General features: G+C 34.9%; 3 protein-coding genes and 1 long non-coding RNA gene across 8 annotated transcripts; 2 read left to right on the top strand and 2 right to left on the bottom strand.

The window, feature by feature from the left end:
- Positions 1 to 343: 343 nt before the first annotated feature.
- Positions 344 to 6,473, bottom strand: LOC132055333 (glyoxylate/succinic semialdehyde reductase 2, chloroplastic). Of its 3 annotated transcripts, none has more exons than XM_059447099.1 (12): positions 6,189 to 6,473; positions 4,995 to 5,073; positions 4,667 to 4,732; positions 4,357 to 4,432; positions 4,215 to 4,270; positions 3,600 to 3,684; positions 3,372 to 3,432; positions 2,073 to 2,125; positions 1,925 to 1,995; positions 1,760 to 1,832; positions 809 to 913; positions 344 to 731 (listed from the first exon to the last, which is right to left on the bottom strand). In XM_059447099.1, the coding sequence occupies exons 1-12, from the start codon at positions 6,316 to 6,318 to the stop codon at positions 573 to 575; spliced, it is 1,014 nt and encodes a 337-aa protein (XP_059303082.1). In that variant the 5' UTR covers positions 6,319 to 6,473; the 3' UTR covers positions 344 to 572. The 3 variants fall into 3 exon arrangements, with proteins under 3 accessions (XP_059303082.1, XP_059303081.1, XP_059303083.1); XM_059447098.1 differs by having other exon boundaries at positions 4,995 to 5,076; positions 6,189 to 6,469; XM_059447100.1 differs by having other exon boundaries at positions 4,995 to 5,087; positions 6,189 to 6,330.
- Positions 6,474 to 6,825: 352 nt separating this feature from the next.
- Positions 6,826 to 10,049, bottom strand: LOC132055332 (heterogeneous nuclear ribonucleoprotein 1-like). 3 transcript variants are annotated; one of them, XM_059447096.1, is made up of 7 exons: positions 9,899 to 10,049; positions 9,648 to 9,785; positions 9,485 to 9,525; positions 8,319 to 8,482; positions 8,106 to 8,208; positions 7,864 to 8,033; positions 6,826 to 7,765 (listed from the first exon to the last, which is right to left on the bottom strand). In XM_059447096.1, the coding sequence occupies exons 2-7, from the start codon at positions 9,752 to 9,754 to the stop codon at positions 7,202 to 7,204; spliced, it is 1,149 nt and encodes a 382-aa protein (XP_059303079.1). In that variant the 5' UTR covers positions 9,755 to 9,785; positions 9,899 to 10,049; the 3' UTR covers positions 6,826 to 7,201. The 3 variants fall into 3 exon arrangements, with proteins under 3 accessions (XP_059303079.1, XP_059303078.1, XP_059303080.1); XM_059447095.1 differs by having other exon boundaries at positions 9,648 to 9,784; positions 9,889 to 10,047; XM_059447097.1 differs by having other exon boundaries at positions 9,648 to 9,776; positions 9,889 to 10,013.
- A 4,609-nt stretch (positions 10,050 to 14,658) lies between these two features.
- LOC132058063 (uncharacterized) lies at positions 14,659 to 15,585 on the top strand. The gene is made up of 3 exons (XR_009415176.1): positions 14,659 to 14,851; positions 15,070 to 15,182; positions 15,492 to 15,585. It is a non-coding gene; the product is annotated as an uncharacterized LOC132058063 (long non-coding RNA).
- Positions 15,586 to 16,629: 1,044 nt separating this feature from the next.
- On the top strand, positions 16,630 to 22,345 carry LOC132055334 (nucleosome assembly protein 1;4). The gene is made up of 11 exons (XM_059447101.1): positions 16,630 to 16,784; positions 16,874 to 16,917; positions 17,463 to 17,558; positions 20,319 to 20,411; positions 20,578 to 20,665; positions 20,753 to 20,814; positions 20,900 to 21,087; positions 21,171 to 21,351; positions 21,440 to 21,483; positions 21,645 to 21,825; positions 22,066 to 22,345. Exons 1-11 carry the CDS (start codon positions 16,712 to 16,714, stop codon positions 22,132 to 22,134), a joined length of 1,119 nt encoding a protein of 372 aa, XP_059303084.1. The 5' UTR covers positions 16,630 to 16,711; the 3' UTR covers positions 22,135 to 22,345.
- The last annotated feature ends 259 nt before the right edge of the window (positions 22,346 to 22,604 follow it).

Genomic DNA, 22,604 nt, shown 5'->3' on the forward strand with positions numbered 1-22,604 from the left:
ATGACATGTAATTTGAAGATGATAACAATATTGTTATGTTTAGATCCCAAGTTAGTTGAGGTTGGCAATCTATTTTCCTATTTTTAAACCACTTCATTATGATATTCACTAATTTGAGTTCTTATGTATTCCCTACGTTTTCCTACTGATATACAAATATTATCTAGACTAGATATGACAATAACACTAAGCATGGGAGTATATGAGGTACTTAATCAGAAATCGTGTTGTGTTGATGAATGACAGGCATTTCTGCCGACAGAGTGAGATTTACTGTTGACTGTTGTAGTTAAAAGCTTCTAAAAGAACATGAATAGAAAGTACTCAAGTGCCATCATCCGAGTACGTGCAAAAGGTGCCAATTCAAATAAAGACATTCCAGTTGTTTGAACAATACCCAGAAAGATTTTTAAAAGGGTGAAAGGAGGTATACATGTAAAACCCTTTGAAATGGGTTAACAATGAAAACAATAGTTGTGAACCTAAAGATTCGCCGCATCATGGTGGATATATTGTACGCGAGCTCTACAATACAAAATGCCTCTTGTCACCAGGAAAGACTACTTTTATGTTTACTGTTGCAATTTCACTTTCAACGCTTCAATTACTGCAGAGAAGTCCTGGTCACTCAGTCCATGAGATTTTGCTACCTTGTAAAGTTCATTAGTTGCTGCAGCAATTGGAATGGGTTGTGAAACAGATTCAGCCAAACCCAGAGCTAGACGAAGGTCCTGAGAAAATCATATTTTTTGGTTAGAAGACAACATTTAGTTTGCCTACAGTAGAGAGTCTTGGAATGTTAGAAAACCTTTTGCTGATGCTTCAGAGGAAACGCTGTCGGATACGAAGATTTAACCATTGAAGGACCTTTAAGGGCATACATTGGGGCACTAATAGCACCCTGCGAGATCACCTGTGCATAAACGATGGAGCAAAACTTAGCAACAGATATTAGACATATTTCTAGATTCAATGCATCTTGTGAGAATCTTATACTAGAAAATCCCTCGGGTATGTCATTGAGACGACAAATTTCTCAAAAAAGTTCTCCTTGCATATAAAGAGGAAAAAGAAAGCCGGAAAGTCTTCACCCTGCATTAAATTGTGAGTACTTGCAACTCAAACAAAGATGAGCTGATTTTACATCAGCAAGTGAATTGAGGATTCATCGTAGGCGTTCTCATTTTACTTTTCCTCAGGCACAATTTATCTATTTTAAATCATTTTCACACCATGCATTGCTCAGGAGCTCGGGGAGCTATTAATAAGCCAGTGCAGACTTTTCACTATGTAGCCATCTCTGTAACTTTTCCACACTCAACAGCCTCACAGGATGCTACTCAATATCCTTTAAGTATCAGTTTTCAGCAAATCGAATTGATCATGGACATAACCTTTCCCCTTTGTTTCCCTTTTTGTATTTACTGCTGGCTTAATCGTATCCCAATAAAGGTAAATTCTCAACAACTTTTAATCAACATTGAATTCCATTCTTCCTCAGAAATCCAAAAAGATAATTTTTCAGGATGTTATCAACATTTACCATCCTACAGATATCCAGTTCAGAATCCCTAAAGAGCACAAACATGCATCTCGTTATATTGTTCTCTTCATTAGACGGGTTATTTGCGACTAGGCAAATAACAGAAAATCGTGCAAGATAATTTATAAACCATTTAGAAGATAAAGTGATACAAGAAACATATTCACAAGGGGGGGCCAGCCTAAAAAATAAGCATTTTGTTTTATCAGGAAATACCTCCACTAATACACTTGGATCAAGTCCAACTTTCTCGCTAAGAACTAATCCTTCAGAAAATGAGGCCATCATACTGCACAGTTTTTTAGTGAAAGGACGTTGACATTAGTTTTAGTTAAGATAGAACAAACTATGAAGAGATGAAAATGGATTCAGAAGCCGAACCTTCCCATAACCATATTGACAACAAGTTTCATTGCAGCTCCATTACCAACTTCACCAAGGTAAAATCTTGACTGAGATAAAAGGAAGAAAATATTAGAAGGTGGAAAGAGTTGCATCACTCAGACTCAGTGAAGAGGCAGAATGAGACCTTCCCCATGATATCCAATAGTGTAGCAACTTTTTCATACAGCACAGCATCACCTGAAAAGTTTGCATCCGTGGTTTTAACTTAATTCTTGATAGCCTCAAGAAATTGACTAAACAGCTTTTGACGAAATTAGAGAGATAAATGCATTGCCTGTGGCTATATTTCAGGTGAAGTATCATGTGGACAAATTAAAAGTCAATTGTTTGTCAAATAATAGGTTATCCCAGCTATAAACAAAGTTTGTGCAATCCAAACTAATTATAAATGAAGGGTGATTGCTAATTTCATAAATTTGTTAGACACCAGTTCTCATGCTTCTAGGTATACAGTAACAGCCCCGTCTTTTTTTTTTTTTTTTCTCTTTAAAAATAGTACATTTCATAAAATGAGAATTAAGAGTTATCTCACAAGATGATGAGTTGAAATTTCAGTCCCAGTACAGGGCACACCTTCTCAGGGTGATGGTGGAAGGGGAAGAGAGTTTAGACTTATGAATCACAATAGAAGTATGACCTCCCATAGGTTTATACACTACTCATATTTTACTCCCATCCCTTGGAGATATATAACCCAATTGATTCATATGTTATGGTGTGTTATCTTCTAGTTGAGAACATAAATCAGTATACAATTATCACCATAGATAGGTTCACCACCCAAAGCTTAGCCCCATCTTGACCAATCGCTTTACATATGCGACATTCAGATGCTTGCTATTTCAGTTTTATCTCTTTTCTGCTTTAACTCCTTTTCCAACTATAAGTTTTCCCTTAATTGAGATATTTTTCTTTCCAGTTATCGCGTAGTCTCTCATGCTTCGATGTGTATTACTATTTATTGTTGCAGTTGGTTTGCCTCTTGCTATTAGGAATATTATTTAGTACTCACGTAGTTTCTTACTCTTCGATGTGCATTACCATCTGTTGAACATTTGCGTTGTATCTTGCTATTTTACTGCTATACTTTTTGTATCTGCTTCGAAGTACTTTTCTGTTCCCTTCACTTTCTTTTCTCTTCTTTCCTTCTCTTTTCCTTTCTTTGAGCCGAGGGTCTTTCGGAAACAGCCTCTCTGCCCCACAAAAGCAGAGGTAAGGTCTGCGTACATCCTACCCTCTCCATACCCCACCTACCCCACCTGTGGGTATGTTGTTGTTGTAGATATGGAGTATATATCGGATAAGGAAAAACTTAAAAGTGCATAACGACAACCAAAGTTTATTATTGAAAACATGTAACAGTATCTAACCAATGCACATTTCATGGCCTATGACTCGAGTACATTGAAGGGAAAAGCCTCACCTGCAGTGAGAAATATTAGCTGTCCATCTTCTGCTGGCTTCTTGGACCCTGATACTGGAGCCTGTTCGAGAATATTGAAGAAACATGGAATATTATTCAACATGGTAACACACACAAGACAATAGTTTGTTCTTATTTGGTTTTTCATTGGCCTGGGAGAAAGGTGGCGCCGTAAAACTGGAATTATAGCTTTCGTGTGCAGAATGAATGACAGACAGAAATATTCACCTCCAAAAAATGAGCTCCAGTAGCTCTAATTTGTTCACAGATCAGTTTAGAAGTTTCACCATCAACTGTTGAGACATCTACGTAACTGCATTTACCCATACAGAATGAGAAGGCATAAATGAAATTCAGAGATCTGAATGAGAGTCAAGATAAAGCAACCCAAAGAAACTTGCGTTCATAAAATGCAATATCTACTTTAACAAAAATTTTAAATCACAAGGATGATTAAATCACCAGTTTTACATATGACAAGGTCCACAAAATTCAGATTATATAAAGGTGTAACTTATAATTAGTTCCGCCTAAAGCATGGAAACTTTGCATTTCTTTTCATTCCAACTTCTTGCATCATGAACAATCATAAACCTCATGTTTCCAGAAATAACTAAGACAGATATCTCACATAATAAGCACCGGGGAAAAGAATCCCAAGAAAATTCATTTTGAAATTAACAAAATCAACAAAGCATTTGCTGCACTTCTTGACTAGAATCACTTCCAAACTCAATCACATAACTAACAGTAAAATAATTAGAATTATATACATGTCACCCAGAAGAACAATTATAAACGTCCAAAACTTGAAAATTTCAGAGGAGAGAAAGTAAATCATACCCTTTTCCTGGACCCATTCCTTTTGCAGCTCCATATTTTCCACAAGCAACATCCAGCTGGAAAAATAAGGTAATGCTTCTAGATGCTAGCTAGACATGTCAAATAAACAGAAACATGAGAAATTGCACTTAAATAAACTCACTGCACTCTCCGGGTCTGCAAGCATGGAAAATGTGACATCACAAGATGCAGCAACCTCCTCAGGGGAGGACTTGTATCTGTAGAAACGAACCTCAAGTTACTTTGAAATGCAAAATATCCTCAAGTACCCGAAGCAACAACAATCGAGAAAACTTTTGGTGATCTAATACGAGGCCATACAAGCATTACCACAGATTACCATTGGGTACTTCACTGTTGGGTTATCTTATAAGTTTAAACCCACATTTCCTGGATTTCCAATTCAAACAAACTTATGCCTGCAGCTTAAACCAAAATCGGCATATACTTACTTTGCACCCAAGGAGATAAGGGGTTCACATTTGCTCTTGGTCCTATTCCAGACTGTCACGTCACGTCTGCAGCATGAGAACAAACACAATAAAACCATAAGAGCTTGAAATTCGATTATTCAGAAAAAGAGGTATTTAAGTATAAAGATTATGTCTCATTGTTCCAGACAAGACCACATGTTTAGACTGTTTCAGCTGGTTAACAAAGAACGATAACAATGATGAGTATGAAGTTAACTACACGCTGTCCTGTGATTTATGAAGTTTACAAAGTGAAAGCCCATTGAAATCCATCAAATTAGTCTATCAAGTAATAATTGGATCATACCCTGCTTTTATGAGATTTTGTGCCATTGGGGAGCCCATAATTCCAAGACCTAGAAAGCCAATGCTTGCTGGAATATCATCATCTGCAGACAAACTAAAATTTCAATCAGACAAAATAAACACCTAATATTTCTGTCAATTGTAAAATAGCATCAGAAAGAGATACCTATAACTCAATGCAAAATGACACCTTAAAAGAGGAAATCAGCTTCTCAACCACCAATAATTTCATCCTATTTCAATTTTCACGTGATGTTATGCTGCCAGAATAATTTCTTGTTGCTTTCAAGTGTGTGGATCAAGAGAAATGCCTTGATAATTTTCTATTGCTACTAGCTGCTGGTGCTAAAACTTATATTACAGTACTTAAAACTGCTAAAATTTAACGCTTTGCATAATAGCCTCGATACCATGCAGCCGTGATAAATCAACTCAAAAAGCTCATCATGTTATCCAACATATTCCCATTCAACTTTTACATACCAGTGCTTTGGATATCCGCAAGTCCTAAAGACTTTCCAGTTTCCACTGATTAAAGTCTTAAAGACCTTCCAATTTTCTAGCTACAGAAAGAGGCCTTTCCTTAAGCTTATATAAAACAGGGAAGAGTATAATATATGCTTAATAAAATAGACTAATATCTAAATTAGTCGTCCTCTTTCTTTTCTACATCTACTAGAATGTTACATAATCACTAGTACAGCCAGAAGTAGCAGCCAGTGTAGCGGATAACCTTATTTATGGAATAATAATAGCATGTTTGGTCAAGCTTTTGAGAAGCCAAAAATGCTTATTTTCTTCAAAAAGTGCTTATTTTAGAAAGTCAGAGGTGTTTGACCAAGCTTTTAGGCGGAAATAAAGTACTCTTGAGTAGTAACAGAAACTATTTTTTTCAAAAGCTAAAAGTAGTAGCTTTTGCCAAGAAACACTTTTGCAACCTTCGCCAAGCATAAATTACGTTTATTTTTTAAATTCCAGTTGGTTCCTCAACAGTCGCTATATTCTGGAAAACTCAATTGAGTAAACAAACCAAAGAGTAGCATTGCGCTCAGAGATACCCAACTGCCATCCACATATAATATCTTATTGCAAGAAAATCAAATAGTAACTTTAGTAGTAATAAATTTCTGAAACTACAATTAGAGAAACAGAAACACGTACATGGAGTGAAAATAAGAGGTAAAAGAGAGAGTACCTTTGGGAGTAGAAGCAGAAGCTTGAGCCTTGATTGAAACAAAGAAGCGATGTTTAACTGGGAAAAAGGAAAAGGGTTTGGAATTTAGGTGAGTTGATACACGGGGGCAAAATGTGGAGCACATTGCCATGGCTGCTTTGGAGATGAACTGAAGAGTGCAGCGGATAGGATTTGGAAACTGCAACTGGATTTAAGCCTGAATGCTTATCTCAGATAAGTTCTCTGGCTTTTCTACTCTGTCAATTACAGCTACTGGGTAGGGTCTATCAGTGAGACACTTGTCATTCTGCTATCTCTTTCTCTGCCTTATCTATCACTAAATTTTTTGCCTAATATACCATTGGCAATAATGAAGTTTAATATTCGCAAATACAGGATTAGCTATCATTATTTGCAACCACTAAACTTCTGCGCGAAATATTGAACAACTTACGTTTTATTTCCTCACAAGTCGTCAATTATTTTCATGAAAAATTCGTGTCAAAACATGTTTCAACTTAGTTTCTTAACCTCAATGTCAATTAGTCTTTAGTCCTAACGTCTGCTTACTATTTTAGTCTAAATAGTGAGCATAGATTATCTCCCACACAAACATGAGGACAAGAAATACCCAAGTTCGATTAAGAACTAACAAACAAACACAAAACAATGGCTTCTAGCCTTCTGCATAGTTTCTCTGAAAAAATGAAAAGTTGTTTTAATATGTACAGCACACCTCTAATTTACCAACTAGCGAATAGCCCGGTCGGTAGAAGCAACAGTATCCAAATTTGAGATCGGTACTACAAAGTTTGCAACTTCTTCCCCTTACCTTAACAGAAAGGGTAAAATAACTTAAGCCAAGAGACTGTTATAGTTCACTCAGATCAGTATGCTAATACAATCTACAGATGGTTTACTCAAAAATTAAGCAGATTACATCTAACTGAATCATCAGCCACAAAGAAATCTCAGCAGCAACGATTTTACATCTAGCTTGAGCCAGTCAAAACAATTGCAACATTAGACTCGTCTCAATTCCGGTAAGGATGAAACCTTCCGCCAGCAGCACCACCATTCCCATATGCTTTAGCACCTCCAGAGCTACCACCAGTGTCGTACCCTTTAGCATTGAAAGATACAGAGCCTTTAGCCCCACCATACCAGCTACCATCATCACCACTTGTATATCCTCTACCGCCAGCATACCCAGTGGGACCACCATAGCTACCAGCAGCACCATAGCTAGCGCCTCCATACCCAGCTGCTCCATACATAGGTCCACTAAACCCAAATCCATAACCATATCCACCATAACTTCCTCCCATGTTTCCATAACCACCATAGCCACCACCTCCGCCATAACTTGCTCCCATGTTTCCATAACCACCATATCCTCCGCCGCCGCTGCCGCCACTATAGCCTCCATATCCGCCGCCATACCCTCTACCCATCCTTCCACCATATCCACCAAACCCTCCTCCTTCAGATCCACCAAACCCATTGTATGATCTAGAACCACTTCCACCACGACGCTGCCTGCTCTCATTTGCATGTTCAGCACCAGCTCTTTTTGGCTCAGCCCTCTTAATTTCAACCTGAAGATATCAAAATGTCAAAGAACTGTATACATTTCATTTCACATAAGCACCAGAGAGATAATCAATCATGATAAGTACAGAGTCGCGTGACTTACTTGTTTGCCACTGATTTCATGCATACGGCCATTGTTTAAAACTTTCTCAACGGCATCTTCACTATCAAAAGTCACGAAGCCAAAGCCTCGGGATCGACCAGTTTCGCGGTCCAGCATGATTTGTTGCTCCAGAACATAGCCATACGAAGAAAAATATTCCTTCAACTCATCTGCAACGAATCACAAGATTAAAACATCATTTTTTTAGATCATAGATAATGAGAAACTGTATTCAATGGTACCTTCGGTTAAAGATATTGGAAGGCCGCCGACAAAAATTTTCTTTGTTTTTGGAGCTCCTTTGACTTGCATGTCCTCCTTGGGTACTGTCCTCTTCACTTCCACCTGATCCACAAATTACAGAAAATTTACTTAAACACATAAACTTCCATAAATGAGGATGATAAACCAAATAAAACATGACAGTACAAGACACTCCCACGCAAATATCCTACCGTTCTACCGTCTATCACGTGGTCTTCCTCTAAAACCTTATTTGCAACTTCTGGGTCAGCAAATGTTACAAATCCAAATCCCCGTGGCCTACCAGAGATCTTATCCATCATTATTACACAATCTGTTATCTCTCCGAACCTGCTGAAATACTTCCTAAAAGATTCTGGAGAAAATAACATGTACAAAATAAGTATAGAGCTAAAATTGGATATAAGAGTAGGAAATAAAGACAAACTGGACACAGTATACACAGTTCAACTAACATAAACTATTTGAAAGTGCATTCATACAAAAATAACAGTTTGTCTTTTTTAAAACATCTAAATAAATTACAGACCCAAAAGAAGACAGAGACAAGCCAATAAACAAAGGAGAGAATCAACTCGAAAATTGTTCCAAGAAAGCTCAAACAATGCAGAATTTAGATGTCAAAGAAGCATATGACTTAAAGGCTGCAGCGCTTTACTGATTTATTGAAGATGTTTGCAAAATTCGAACCAGGGAACTACAACTGGTGATGGAGGCATGGAGCTAAATATATGTTCATGGCTTCGTTGAATAAATCATCAAAAAAGATGCGTATGAGTTGTGAGATTTTAAAAAGTCGAACATTTCATATTTGTGGGGCAAGAAAAAAGCTCTCAAGAGATGAGAGTATGAACAAAGGGCCAACTTTCGTATTCCCACCTTCCTAATCGAAATTATAACTTCAACAGAAGCAGAGTTTCAAAACTTCCACTGCATCATAACCAAATTCCAAAATGATCAACAAGCAGAACTATTAGACAGCTGTAGTAAGTAAACAACTACTCCCTCCGTCCCAATTTATGTGGCACCTTTCGAATTTCAAGAGTAAAACTAGTTTTTCTTTTACCATGATCTTTTCGTATGCCTTTAAATATTTTAAATTATCAATTATTGGGACTTATAGTACTTTTTATGCAGTGTCCAAATAGTAAACTTTATTAAAAAACTAGACTTCAATATGTGGTCATCGATCCATATATCAATATACTTGTCCAGACCAACACCACATTTGTATACAAAGCCTATGCTAAAACAACCCGGCAAAAAAAGAGCCTGTGCTAAAACATCAATCACTTACAGGTGAAAAGGGACATAGAAAAGGAAACAAGAACAACTTAGCAGTATCAAAAATTAATACCTTCTCTGGTCTCCCAAGCAATGCCTCCAACAAAAAGCTTTCTATCAACAAGCAAAACCAGCAGTTATAACACTTTCACCACATCCTCATGCAAGAGGGGTGATTTTGTCATTATCTAAAACCTAAAGGACTCAAACTATAAAGTACTAAACTACAAACTAACCCTGCAGAAGAATCATCAATTGACGGCTTTAATTCATCGTTTCGTTCCATCTCTTCTGTGTTATCGCCGTAAACGGCAACGTTTTGTTCAGCTACATCATAATCCATTTGGTTCCTATTATTTCTTTCTCTAACTACCTGCAAATAAATACAAAATTATTTCTAAACTACACTTCGTATTTTATTTTTATTTTTTTTCATCTAAACCCTAAAGGGGGGAAAAGAAGAAACCCTAACAAAACCTTTGATAAATTAGCAGAGGCGTAGAAAGCTTGTGAAATTAGACGAAATTGAATAGTGAGAAGAAACCCTAGCTGCTGCTGCTGCTTTGCGCTTTTTCGTATGGTGGAGATTAGCAAATTGCCGCCGAGCTGGACTTCTTATAGGTTGGGTTCGATTCTATTTTTGTTAATAATAAAATTCAAATTAAATTAATAAAGGAGTTTTAAAATAAAGAGAAAATTTCAGAGACATGCCCTCACTTTTTACTTCGTTTCACTGACCTTCCTCGCGTTTGCAATATTACAGCTACCTCCACTATTTTAACTTTTTTATAATAACTATTTTGTTCTATTTATTACTAATGAAAAAATAATATATCTTGACTGCTTTGCCCTCCCTAAGATAATGCTCTTTTAATCAATTCTTATTTTGTCAATATATCCTTTAAAAGTTATTTCTTAGGAATATTAAGAATTATATGTACATGTATGCTAAGTAAATTTCTTAGTTCTCTGTCACTTTGCTCTGTCTATGTGTGATGTTTAATTTTCAGCGACTTCCGTAGAAAAGAGATCTATTAGATGGTCGCGCTTCTGGATACTGCTCAGAAGCCAGATGTATGACAGAGGCTAAATTTAGACAGCAATAGACAAGCTGCTAGAATTGTGAATGTAATGTACATATTGTTCAACTCATCTTCCTGGTAGTAATGATAATCTTCATAGAGCCTTCCTAATAGATTTTTTTGATGTATTCTCTATTAGACACTTCAATTCATGAATTTCAATGAAGTAGATCTTTGTTCATCCATTTGAAATATATTTTCTTGTGATATGGTAAACAAAATAATCTTTGAAGAGGACTAATCTTCCTGTTTGTATACTAACACAAAACAGTTCATTAGCTAATAACATAAGGGAGAATTTATCCTTATAGAGATCTTTGTATCGGGGTAACAAGTTATAGAAACTTTAACTAAGGGGGATTTTATTGAAAAGGTATAACCATAGTCAATATAAATTCTCTAAAGATATTCTAGTACATACACTATGTACTAGACCACTATCAAGTGTTCTAACGAGCAAGAACATATATAGTTAGTTCGTAGCTCATATACTAACACTTGGAGGAGAGGCGGAGCTGGGCCAAGTTTAAACCTCCACACAACAAAGTAAACCTTCAGTCTTGGTTTTGAACAAACCCATATTAAGCCTTTGACTTTAGTGTGATCTCAATGTCATAAAATCTTGCTCGTATCATATATACATATAAAAAACATTGTATTAAATTCTTATAAGAGAAGAACAATTAGTCCAGAAATTAAATGAATTTTTTGATAAAAAGACATTCTTTAAACTGATGAGGCAGTTTGGAGACCTTAACCTCTTAATCCCAATTTGTCAAATCCCATCAGAATACTTCATTCCTAGAAGCAAAAACATAAGGAGCACTTTGACATATATACTTACAAGAAAGATTACAAGTAAATTATTTTTATTTGTTGATGGCACAATCAGTAAAAAATGATTTTTTATTTATTTATTTTTTTTACAGAAAATACGATGAGAACAATGGAGACGGTTGAAGAGGAATAGGAAAAGAGAACTCTCGGTTGATGAGAATACTGAAGAGTACTTGGGGGTATTTTATTTTCAGTTTACCGGAAAGGAGATATTGACAAAATAAGAATTAATTAAAACAACATGATCTTAGGGAGGGCAGATCTGTCTAGATATATTATTTTTCATTAGTAATAAATAGAATAAAATAGTTGTTACAAAAAATTTAAAATAAGGGAGGTAGCCGTAATACTGCAAACGTGAGGGGAGGTCAGTGAAACGAAGCAAAACGTGAGGGGAGATCTCTGAAATTTTCCCTAAAATAAAAAACTAATCTAATTTAACACAAAAATAATGTTTATCGATTTTATTTTATCTTTCACTTTTTGTCAGTTTTTGTATACATATACTAGCTAAATTTGTCTGCATATTGCACAGCCATAAAAGAAAATCAACGAATTATGAAATATTTATATTTTTTCTGTAAAATTTATTCCGTATAAAATAATAAAAATTTGATGTATATCATATAAAAATTAAGGGCTGACCGGCCAAATAGATAGCTCTATTTCATTTTATTTTTTTGGTTGACATAGGAACCGCAACTGCTCCCTTTTGGGTGCACACATGGTAAATTTCACTCTTGTGTAATAGCCCGCAAATCACAAAAGAGAGTTAAATCACACTAGACAAGTCTCGAGCGACGAGTTCGACCCAGAAGACAAACCCCTGTTGTGCATATAGGGGTTTCGAACCTGAGACCTCCCGTTGAAAGTGTCATACTCAAACCAACTGAGCCACCTTTGAGGGTTATATAGCTCTATTTATTTGCTTTCATTTGTTTTTCCTTGAGCCGAGGGTCTATCGGGTATAACCTCTCTACCTCGCAAGACATGGGTAAAGTTTGCGACTTTGCGTACATTCTACCCTTCCTAGACCCCACTCGACCCCACTCGTAGAATTACACTGGATATGTTATTGTATTTATCCTATTTTGTCATCCAGAATCCCTACTTTCCGTGAGTTTTCATCAAAACACCTCAATTTATTTTAAACACTTTCAATTAAGAATGTGTAAATTTCGGTTTAATCGATAAATCAAGTCGGAAAAAAAAAACTATTGATTTATCGATTTTCAAATAATTTTATTTCTCCACATTGGCTTATCAATTTGATTATCGGCTCTTTAAGTTTACTTAACGGTTAAATGACAATTCAATAAGTTGTACTTTCTTATCTCTGATTACATAAAAGTGACTTTATTTACCCCTAGTCTCCTATTTCCCTTTCCTAAATCTCGTTTGGCTATAATATGTTGGAAGTTTGTTATATTAGTTTGACTATAATATATTGGAGTTTGTTATAATTAAATCGATAATATGATACTTGAAATTTTCTATCCAGTGAATGGTTATAGTGTTGTCGCTTTAGTAAAAGGCAAATGAGATCCACCATGTTATGTACTCAACTAATTGAAAGTAAAAACAAGGAAATAACTTAGACCGAATTGATGCTAAAATATTGTGGTTATCCATTAGTTGTTTGTTGTGGTAACACATGCTAATGTGGAAGTTTAAGACAATAAACTGGCTTAGAGGTTGTCATTGTTGAAGCCAGTACATATCAACAATGAAAACAAGAAGGGATATAAAAAATATTTATAGAGAAGTATGTTGGTCGTTGCCCAGCGGAAGAGTTTTTTTTTTTTTTTTTTTTTTTTTTTGTAGATTAAATTAATAATCGAAATGTTAAGGATCACTAACGGATAACGAATATATTATTAGTTTGATTATCGATTCAATATATTTATATAACCGTTAATATATAAAATCGAATCGAATCATTTGATAAATGACCCTACTTTCAATATTATATGTTCATCACTTGTTATGACACAAGAGACACATCACATTCACGTCTAATAAATTAAAAGAAATTAAATCAAGCATTCTTCTTCCTTGTTGTTGCTCTATGCTTTCCTTCTATCTAGCTTTATACATTTGAAATATAAACTTAAAAAATCTTGGCTCGTAAAATTGAAAAAATAAAAAGATTGCGTAATTATTCATTCTCCGCAAAAAGAAAAAGGTACATATAAAATGACACTTCAATTAAAAAAAAAAAAAAATTAATCATACGCGTAGAAATGAAACATCTAAATACACTAAAACGGATGCTTATGATAATAGTCATAATAAAAGTTACTACATCCCAAGCACTGTTATATATCTCTACTAATTTAAAGTCACTTTTAACTCCCTATTTTCCTACTAATTAGTCATTTACTATTTTCCAAATATTTAAAATACCACATAACTATTTTCCTTATATTTAAAAATTGACTAAATTATTTTCCTATTATTTATTGCACTTGGACGTTTTTTTGCCATTAAAACATCCTAATACAACTCAAACTCTAAACCTATTTCTATTGGACCCATAAAAATCATTTTTGTTGAAACAACCGACTGTATATTCTTATCACTATTATTACGAACCAAATAAAATTCCTTCCTATTTCTTATTGAAAAACTACTACATAACAGAACTAACAATTTGATCTCCTTTTGTTTTTCTGTTTGAATTGTACTGCCAATTTAATTTGATATTTGTCCAGTTTCGTTATTATATAATTTTTTTTCATACTAATGGGTGAGATGAGATTGTTAAGTTGCAATTATTTAAATAGATCGATTATGATAATTATTTTGGTTAATTGTGACAGGCTTGATGCTTTTTAGATCAGTTAATCAAGGAAAATTCTCTTGAATCCTCATCAAGCCGTCAAGGTATGTAACTTTAACCTACTTTCAAAATCTATTTTCTATTATCATAATATAATCTTACCGGAATGAGTTGTATTCGTCCATTTTCATTATTGCAGAGTCCTTTTCATATAAAATTGTTAAGTTTCAGATATTCAAAGAGATCGATTAAGATCATTATTTATAATCAGTTGTGATAGGTTCAATATTTTTTACATCAATTGCTCAAGGCAAATTCAAGCCACCAAGTGAAGGTATGTGATTTCAACCTGCTTCCAGGATCTATTTTTTTTTTATATATATTTTAATCTTTCTGGAAAGAGTAATACTATTCTTTAATAAGTTTTTTTTTTAATGGTGGACTCTATATATATAGATATGTTTTTGGTAAATTATATATTTATGCAATGCATTTGCGGAAGACAAATATTAGAAAGTAAATTTTCCTATGTTTTTCAATGTAACATAACAACTCATCTACATTATTTACACGGTTAGAAGTCTTATTGAATGTCATCATTGAAGAAAATCGTATAGCATGAAAAGTGTGTCGACCAAATATCAAGAGGAAGGCAAAATTGGTACCAATAAATTCCAAGAAGAAAGTAAGCAGCTTCCAGTAATGTTTGATTTCACATTCAGCAAGATCCGTATTGAAGGTTAGTTAGGTTTGTGATCTACTTTATTTTACATTTTTCCATAATGTATATGAGTATAAATTTGTGTATAACTACAGATTAGTTTGTGTGGATTGCAATGATTTATTCTAACATTTTGTATATATGCTTTTCACGTATTATGTAAAGATAAGGTTACTGATTCTTTTTATTTTGTTTAATCTCTATTACTATATGGTGCTTGTGTATTTCACATGTAGAACAACACAGCTATGGAGGGTACGACTATATGTCACACGGAAACATACGGACAATACACAAATTAATATGAGAAGGGCGCTACCTATGCAAATATTTTGTTTTTCACCTCAAGGTAATCTTCACTAATTTTAGTTGATTCGTTGATGCACAAATGTTATTATTCATCTCCAAATTGCTATTGTCGTCGTTTCGTACAACTGAGTTAGATGAATTTAGATAATATAATAGATGTTGTTTTTATTATTTGTTTACAATGTTTTGAGTTTTTTGAATAATATTCAACTCCAAATTGCTATTGTCACCGTTTCATTAAACTGACACATTTTCAGTTTCGTATAATTTATTATTTAACGTTTCGAAGTTGAAAAGATTTCATATCCTCATACTTATTTCATGATGATTTTTCGTAAATTTATTTCAGGTAGACAAGCTGAGGGTAAAAAAAATTCCTGACCACGCACTATAGATTCTCAATTTTTGTTCCATATGATATATAAATATTGATTTATGTACTATTGCCGCTCTTTGAGATTACTTTAGTGTACTCGAGTTAAACATGTTCATATTGTTATTGTAAGCTATGAATAGTGTGTATTATTTATTTACAATCTTCGTCAAGCTTGAAGTTTTACGATATATCGAATTCTGATTAAACTAAATAATTCAAGCTCAAGTCATATAAAGTTATCAAATAATGAATCATTCAAAAATACTAAAGAGCAAAGCCATAAATACTAAGCAATCGTATAGCCTATAGGACTTCCAGGTCGTCACCAAAGCTATGTCTTTAATCGCTAATCTTCGTAGTGACGGATTAAATTGCATTGTACATCCAGAATAGTCCTGAGAAGACATGATCCTAGGCCGATACTTGACATGTACCCCCTCTTCCAAGTCCATCGCAAGGAAAATGAAAACCAAGATTTGCTTTATTTGGTATCAAACAGGAACTGCGAGCAAATAGATCACCTTTCAAGAGTATTAATAACGTCACATGAATCGTAAATGCATGAATGTGATGTACCAAGAAATCAGCAAGAGTCATGCTTTTAATCCTCCAAGCCACCAACAAATGAACTATATACCATTTGATCCCTCTATCACCAAAAATATTAATTGTGATAAAATATGTCATCGAGGGATTTTACTTTATCATGAATCCATTGATTCTATATGACTTATTACTACTCCCCCTTTCGCACTTTATATAGAATTTTCTTTTTTATTATCCAAAAAAAAAATAATTATGAGCAATTTAGCGACGTATTAAGGACGAAGTTCGTATCTAAGTTCATCTTTTTATTTTTTTATATAGTATTTGTTATTAAATGAGGTACGCGCTTTTGATCACGCTAAACTAATATTATATAAATGTACTACCTTTTTAATGAAAGATGTATGTGCTCTAAATAACAAATATTTACGCTTTTACATGTTTTGATTTATTGGTTTGGTCTCGAATACGCACGAGCGTGGCACCGCCGTAGGTGCCTTTATAAACTTGAAATTTATAAAGGCACAAAAAACCGCTGGCACCAAAAACCCACCCTTTATACAAGTTCCCTCCCTTATCCCCCATTTCTCTTGTCTAATTGAAATTAATTCAATCTTTTCCAATTAGGGTTTCTAAATTCGTCCATTATGAGTAATAATCCGAATAAAGATCAGTTCGATATGTCCGATCTCGGCGGTTCTCTCCCAGCCGCTGCCGCCGGTAAAATTCCTAATCGTTTCCCCAAGCCAATTCGCTTATTATTCATTTAATCTTTGAATTCCAATTATTTTTTGGTTGTTTCTGTGTAGCTTTGAGTGCCGAGGATCGTGCTGGCTTAGTAAATGCGCTTAAGGTTTGGTTTTATATAATAATCACTCCGCTTTAATTTGTTTGTTTGGTTTTAACTTGGCACGGAGTTTAAGAAAATAAAAGAATACTTTTGAATCTTGTGGTCTTAAATTAAAGAATATGTAGGATATACCAAAATGTTCTTTAATCTTGTAGTCTTAAACATGTCATGTGGAAAGTTAGAATTAAAGAGTTGCCAAAAAAGTAAAGAGACATTCTTTTTGAAATGTACTAAACCCCTCCGTTTCAATTAGTTTGTCTGGTTGACTTGGGATGTAGTTTAGGAAAATAAAGATACTTTTGAATCTTGTAGTCTTAAATTAAAGATATGTAGAATATACCAAAATGCCCTTTAATCTTGTGGTCGTAAACTTGTCATGTGTAAACTGTAAAGTTGGAATTAAACAATTGGTAAAAAAGGAAAGTAAGACAAACAAATTGAAATGAAGGAAGTAATATTTTGTCTTTTTGCTTTGTATTTGTTCCACCTATTTTCAATCTAATAATGCTACGTGTTTTATCTTGTTTATTTTTTTGTTTGATGTGTAGAATAAGCTTCAGAATTTGGCTGGGCAGCATACAGATATACTTGAGACTTTGGCGCCACAAGTTAGGAAGCGCGTAGATGTTCTAAGAGAGCTTCAGGTGCTTTTATTCATCCCTTAAGATTATCATGAATTTTTGCTCTGTTTCTTCTTTATCCATTAATTTGGCATAGTGTGGAATAATAGAATTGATTAACCCTATTTCTCTGCGGTTTTGTGGGCCCTCTATTGAGTTAAAACTGATGTGTAATTCAATCTATAGTTCGAATTGTAATGTCTAGGTTGATAAATGTAGAGCAGAATTTAAAATAGTACCAGTTTCAAAAAAAAAAAAAAAATGTAGAGAAGAATTTAAATGATGTTTGAAGGTTTTTGAGGTACTATTTTTTTGAAAACTGATTTTGTGTTTTGGAAGTTTAAAGTTGTCCCTGTTACATGTCCTATAGTGCTGTTGGGAATGAAGTTAGTAGTATTATTATATAGGCTTTCTACGATTGACTTGTTTCCTCTGTAGTTTTTTTTCCCTCCCAAAATGATTTAACTCCTTTCTCTCTTTTTATTCATGTTGGACTTTCCAACATATTGCCTATGTCATTGCAGAGGGAACAAGTGACATAGTGCTGATAAAATCAAACCGAGAAATGAGAAAAGAACACAACTGAATGACTTAATTCCATTCTTGAAGCTTAAGAACTTGAATGAGAATGTAGAAAGTATTGACCTCAGCTAGCCCACTATTGACCAATAATTCTTGCCGCCTTGTCAGGTGATCCTTCTTTCCTCCTTCATTCAAATGTGAACTCTGGGTGGCATTAGCTGTGTGATAGCTATCTTCTTTACCAGCTTCACCAAGCCCTGAAGCTTCTGTTTCTTTACCCCATGTAACATTTACTTCTGAGGGCCTCTATCAAACTTTAAGAAAAAACAATCATTAATCTAGCTGCACTGCGTACTAGGCGTCTTTTTAGAATTTCATGAAAAGCTTTGGCTTATAAAATAATAGTGTAATTTTTAAAAGGATACCTTGGTAATAAGCGAAGGAACAGATGAACCAAGGGCTTCTAGCTCAGCAGGGCTGAAGTAGTGCGAGCTATTTGGATGCAGTAATTGCGACAGTGGGCAAGGCTTGTAAGGCTACAAGCTTGATAACTGGGAATAAAAACAGCTCTATAGATATATGAATGAGAATGTAGAAAGTATTGACCTCAGATAGCACACTATTGATCAATGGGGGGCTCACTTTTCCATTGATCTTTACCTCCTCTTTTTTTTTTTTGGTTTGGAAAATGGTAATTTGATCTTTACCTCCTCTTTGACTACTGCAAGGAATTAAATCGAAACCAGTTTCTTAATTTACTCAATCAACATTGGATAAGAACATAAGATTTAATTCAGCTAATTAATTACCTTCACTGGTTGATAAGAAACGAGAAGATGCTGCTGAAATAAAAACAAATAGGAAGATCAGAAATACAAGAAAACATATGCTTTGCTTCATGAGTAGTACTTCAGTTCCAAGCTTAGTTAATTTTAGGTTTGACAATTTATCAAATGAGAGAAAGTGGAAGAGAAAGATATAGTAATTGTGATGAGAGTAGAGGGCTTTGGAGTGTTGCCTTGCCCACAGACAAGTCATCGCTAAGATTTTCAATTAATTTTGCTCTGTTTCTTCTCTATCCAAGAGTCTTAAAGTTGGCATAGGTTGGAATAATAGAACTGATTAACTCTATTTCTTTGCGGTTTTGTGGGTCCTCTGTTGAGTTAAAGCTGCTTTGTAATTCAATCTGTAGTTCAATAGTAATGTCCAGGTTGACAAATGTAGAGAAGAATTAAAATGATGTCTGAAGGTTTTTGAGGTAGTATTTTCTTTAAACTGTTTGTGTGTTTTTGGAAGTTTAAAGTTGTCCCTGTTCCATGCCCTATAGTGGCGTTGGGAAAGAAGTTAGGAGTGTTATATAGGCTTTTGCTACTATTGAGTTGTTTCCTCTGTAGTTTTTTCTCCCAAGTCGGTTGAACTCCTTTTCTCCCTTTTTATACATGTTGGACTTTCTAACATATTGCCTCTGTGTTTACAAAGGGAACAAGCGACAGTGCTGGTAAAATTAACGAAGAAATGAGAAAAAAACAGAATTGAAGGGCTTAATTCCATTCGTAAAGCTTAAAAACTTGAAAAGTGTTTCTACTGTGGGGATAATGGGATAGTTAATCTAGCTCCAAAAAGAATCTGAAAAATGTGATATAATAGCACCTTGGATGTCTATGTGATGGCATAGTTGTTATTTCACTAACCATATGTTAGGTCTTTAAAGGATCGAGTATTTAAAAAGGGGGCACTCCGTATATGCCTGTGTTTAGGTATGTGTTTTTACATAATAGCAGGCTGTTTGGAATGTCCTTATGATGGAGAGTAGTGAGGATCATGGTGTGTTACTAGTCATGCCTGATTTTCCATCTACATTTAAATTGGAGGGACACAGACCGCATGACGAATATGATCATGTTTTTGGTGGCTGTGCCCTGTTGCAGTGGCTTGTCCTTTATTTACATAAAATAACGTGGTGTAAGTTGTGCTCATCTAGAAAGACGTCCTAATTGCATGACAAATGTGCTATGGTTTGTGACGTCCTGGCCTCTTATTCAGCCATGCTATTTTCTTTCCCCAAAAGGCTTAAAACTTGGAGCTACATCCTCGCAGAGGAACAGATTCCTAATGTAATGATTAAGTTGTGGGATCCATACTCATTTCTCCGACCGATTTTTCTTGTTATAGACGGATTAGTCTTACACTAGGCTGGCATGTTTCCAATTGCTCCTCTTGTAGATGGGAGAAAAAGTCTTAACATGATTTCTCTAAATGTAGAGCCAACATGATGAGCTGGAAGCAAAGTTTTTCGAGGAGAGGGCTGCACTGGAAGCGAAATACCAGAAGCTGTATGAACCATTGTATACGAAGGTGAGAAGAATAATCCTAAGTTGTTCCATGTCTGCATGTTGCAGCTGAAATTAACTTCCTGTCCCCATCCCCCTACTAAAAAATAAAAAATAAAAAAAGAAAAAAAGAAAAAGAAAAAGAAAAAATGAAATGACATATGGTTTGGTGTTTTGTGGATGTGTTACAGAGATATGAAATAGTAAATGGGGTTGTCGAAGTGGAGGGTGTTAATGAAGCTCTCGTGAACCCGGGCGCGGATAAAGAGACTGAAAATGGTAAGATTTGTTGGATATTTCTTTCATCCATGCAGATTGATCTTAACTCGGGCTTTAATATTTCATGGTGTTAACGTGTGGTGCCAGAGAAAGGTGTTCCCAACTTCTGGCTGAATGCAATGAAGACTAACGAGATATTGGCGGAGGAGGTAAATAATAATAAATGCTATATGTAAATATCTCTTGGTTTTGAAATGCCGGTCATTTAACTGACTGCAAATGACTCTGCTGTAGATCTCAGAGCGTGATGAAGAAGCTTTGAAGTATCTTAAGGATATCAAGTGGTGCAAACTTGATGATCGAAAGGGCTTTAAGCTTGAGTTCTTCTTTGATACAAACCCTTTCTTCAAGAATTCTGTCTTGACTAAAACCTATCACATGATTGATGATGATGATGATCCTATATTGGAGAAGGCCATAGGGTAAGTTTTAAGGAATATTATTTTTGGTCTTATGTACTGTGATCCTATTTTTGTTTGTTTATTTGATGTGGGATGTCTTGCAGGACCAACATTGAATGGTGTCCTGGTAAATGCTTGACACAGAAGATCCTAAAAAGGAAGCCAAAGAAAGGGTCAAAGAATGCTAAACCCATAATTAAGACTCAGAGCTGCGAGAGCTTTTTCAATTTCTTTAATCCACCCCAAGTACCTGAAGATGACGATGATGATATAGATGAAGATGCTGTAAGTTCTACAACTTCGATTTTGTTCATTTACGCTGTAATGCAGAATGTTCTGGATCTTATTTTGTAACTTTAATATATCTTGACAGGCTGAAGACCTTCAGAATCTAATGGAACAAGATTACGATATTGGGTCTGTTTCTGCTTTCCTCTTTAAGCTTTAGGATTCCTATTGAATTGATGTTTCAGATTAATTTTGAACCTGGTCACAACAGCTTCTACATTTTCCACGAGTTATACGGTGCTAGATGTTGTATGTGTTAAATTGAAAGAGTGAATCTGATGTGTTTTCAGCTCGACAATTCGGGACAAGATCATTCCCCATGCTGTGTCATGGTTTACTGGTGAGGCTGCTGAAGGAGATGAATTTGAAGATATTGAAGATGATGACGATGATGAGGATGAGGACGAAGAAGATGATGAAGAGGACACTGAGGATGATGAAGATGCAGAAGAGGAGAAGAGCAAAAAGAAGGTAAAATTAGTTTGGCTTGCTTCTACAAAGTAATTCATATTTTCTCCTTGGCTTTTTCTGGAGATTGCTTTTTTCGTCTTCTTTGTGTCTGTCCGATATGGTTTGTTCGATTGTCCTAGTAGTCTTCAGCACCGAAAGTTAGATGAATGGCTTTGACACATCATTTCTTTTAGGCGATAATGTAAGTCGCCTTTCATTTTCTTTAGTATGTGATGTTGTATTTCTTTGGCAAAATTGTAGAAGAGTGCCAAAGCACAAGCTGGAGAAGGTCAACAGGGAGAACGTCCGCCAGAGTGCAAGCAGCAGTAGTATGTGTTGTGCCCATAACAGCTGATTCTGAACCCCAACCATGTCATTGGTTGTTAATTTTGTTTCGCCGTGTTATAATGTCTGATCTCTTTGTGTTTATTTATTTTCCGGTCTTCCTTTTCGGTTAGTGGGCGGTTTTGTAAAATCTAGATCGTACTGTGTTTGCTGGGGGTTAGCTTTTGGTTATAACAAAAGTTTCACATTTATGTCCTGTTTCTGGCCGTGCTCCATCGCCTCTGCCTCCATTTCAACCCTTTTTTGTGGTCATTTAAGAACGCGTTTTAGTTCATCTTACACAATTGCTCAACCGAAGGAAGATGGGGTTAGTTTCATAGTCATTACACTTTTAACTTTATTCCATCAAAAGTTACTCAATTATTTTCTATAACGAAATAATCAGATCTTGTTTTATTTTCTTCATTAAGAAAGTCATTTTCTTGATTTATGAAGAATTTATTTTCTTCAAAAAA

This window comes from Lycium ferocissimum, chromosome 5 (genome assembly GCF_029784015.1).
Source record: "Lycium ferocissimum isolate CSIRO_LF1 chromosome 5, AGI_CSIRO_Lferr_CH_V1, whole genome shotgun sequence".
Classification (NCBI taxonomy): domain Eukaryota; kingdom Viridiplantae; phylum Streptophyta; class Magnoliopsida; order Solanales; family Solanaceae; genus Lycium; species Lycium ferocissimum.

Bases quoted from the DNA above. Each gene is read 5' to 3' on its own strand.
- LOC132055333 (XM_059447098.1), bottom strand. From the start codon at position 6,318: ATGGCAATGTGCTCCACATTTTGCCCCCGTGTATCAACTCACCTAAAT. The intron at 4,733-4,994 runs GTATGATCCAAT...CTCATGCTGCAG, and splicing joins CAAAATCTCATAAAAGCAGG to ACGTGACGTGACAGTCTGGA. The intron at 1,833-1,924 runs GTTCGGCTTCTG...AAAACTGTGCAG, and splicing joins GTCAATATGGTTATGGGAAG to TATGATGGCCTCATTTTCTG.
- LOC132055334 (XM_059447101.1), top strand. From the start codon at position 16,712: ATGAGTAATAATCCGAATAAAGATCAGTTCGATATGTCCGATCTCGGC. The intron at 16,785-16,873 runs GTAAAATTCCTA...GTTTCTGTGTAG, and splicing joins TCTCCCAGCCGCTGCCGCCG to CTTTGAGTGCCGAGGATCGT. The intron at 20,412-20,577 runs GTGAGAAGAATA...GATGTGTTACAG, and splicing joins ATGAACCATTGTATACGAAG to AGATATGAAATAGTAAATGG.
- LOC132055332 (XM_059447096.1), bottom strand. From the start codon at position 9,754: ATGGATTATGATGTAGCTGAACAAAACGTTGCCGTTTACGGCGATAAC. The intron at 8,483-9,484 runs GTATTAATTTTT...TATTTTCTCCAG, and splicing joins TGCTTGGGAGACCAGAGAAG to AATCTTTTAGGAAGTATTTC. The intron at 7,766-7,863 runs GTAAGTCACGCG...TGATATCTTCAG, and splicing joins ATGAAATCAGTGGCAAACAA to GTTGAAATTAAGAGGGCTGA.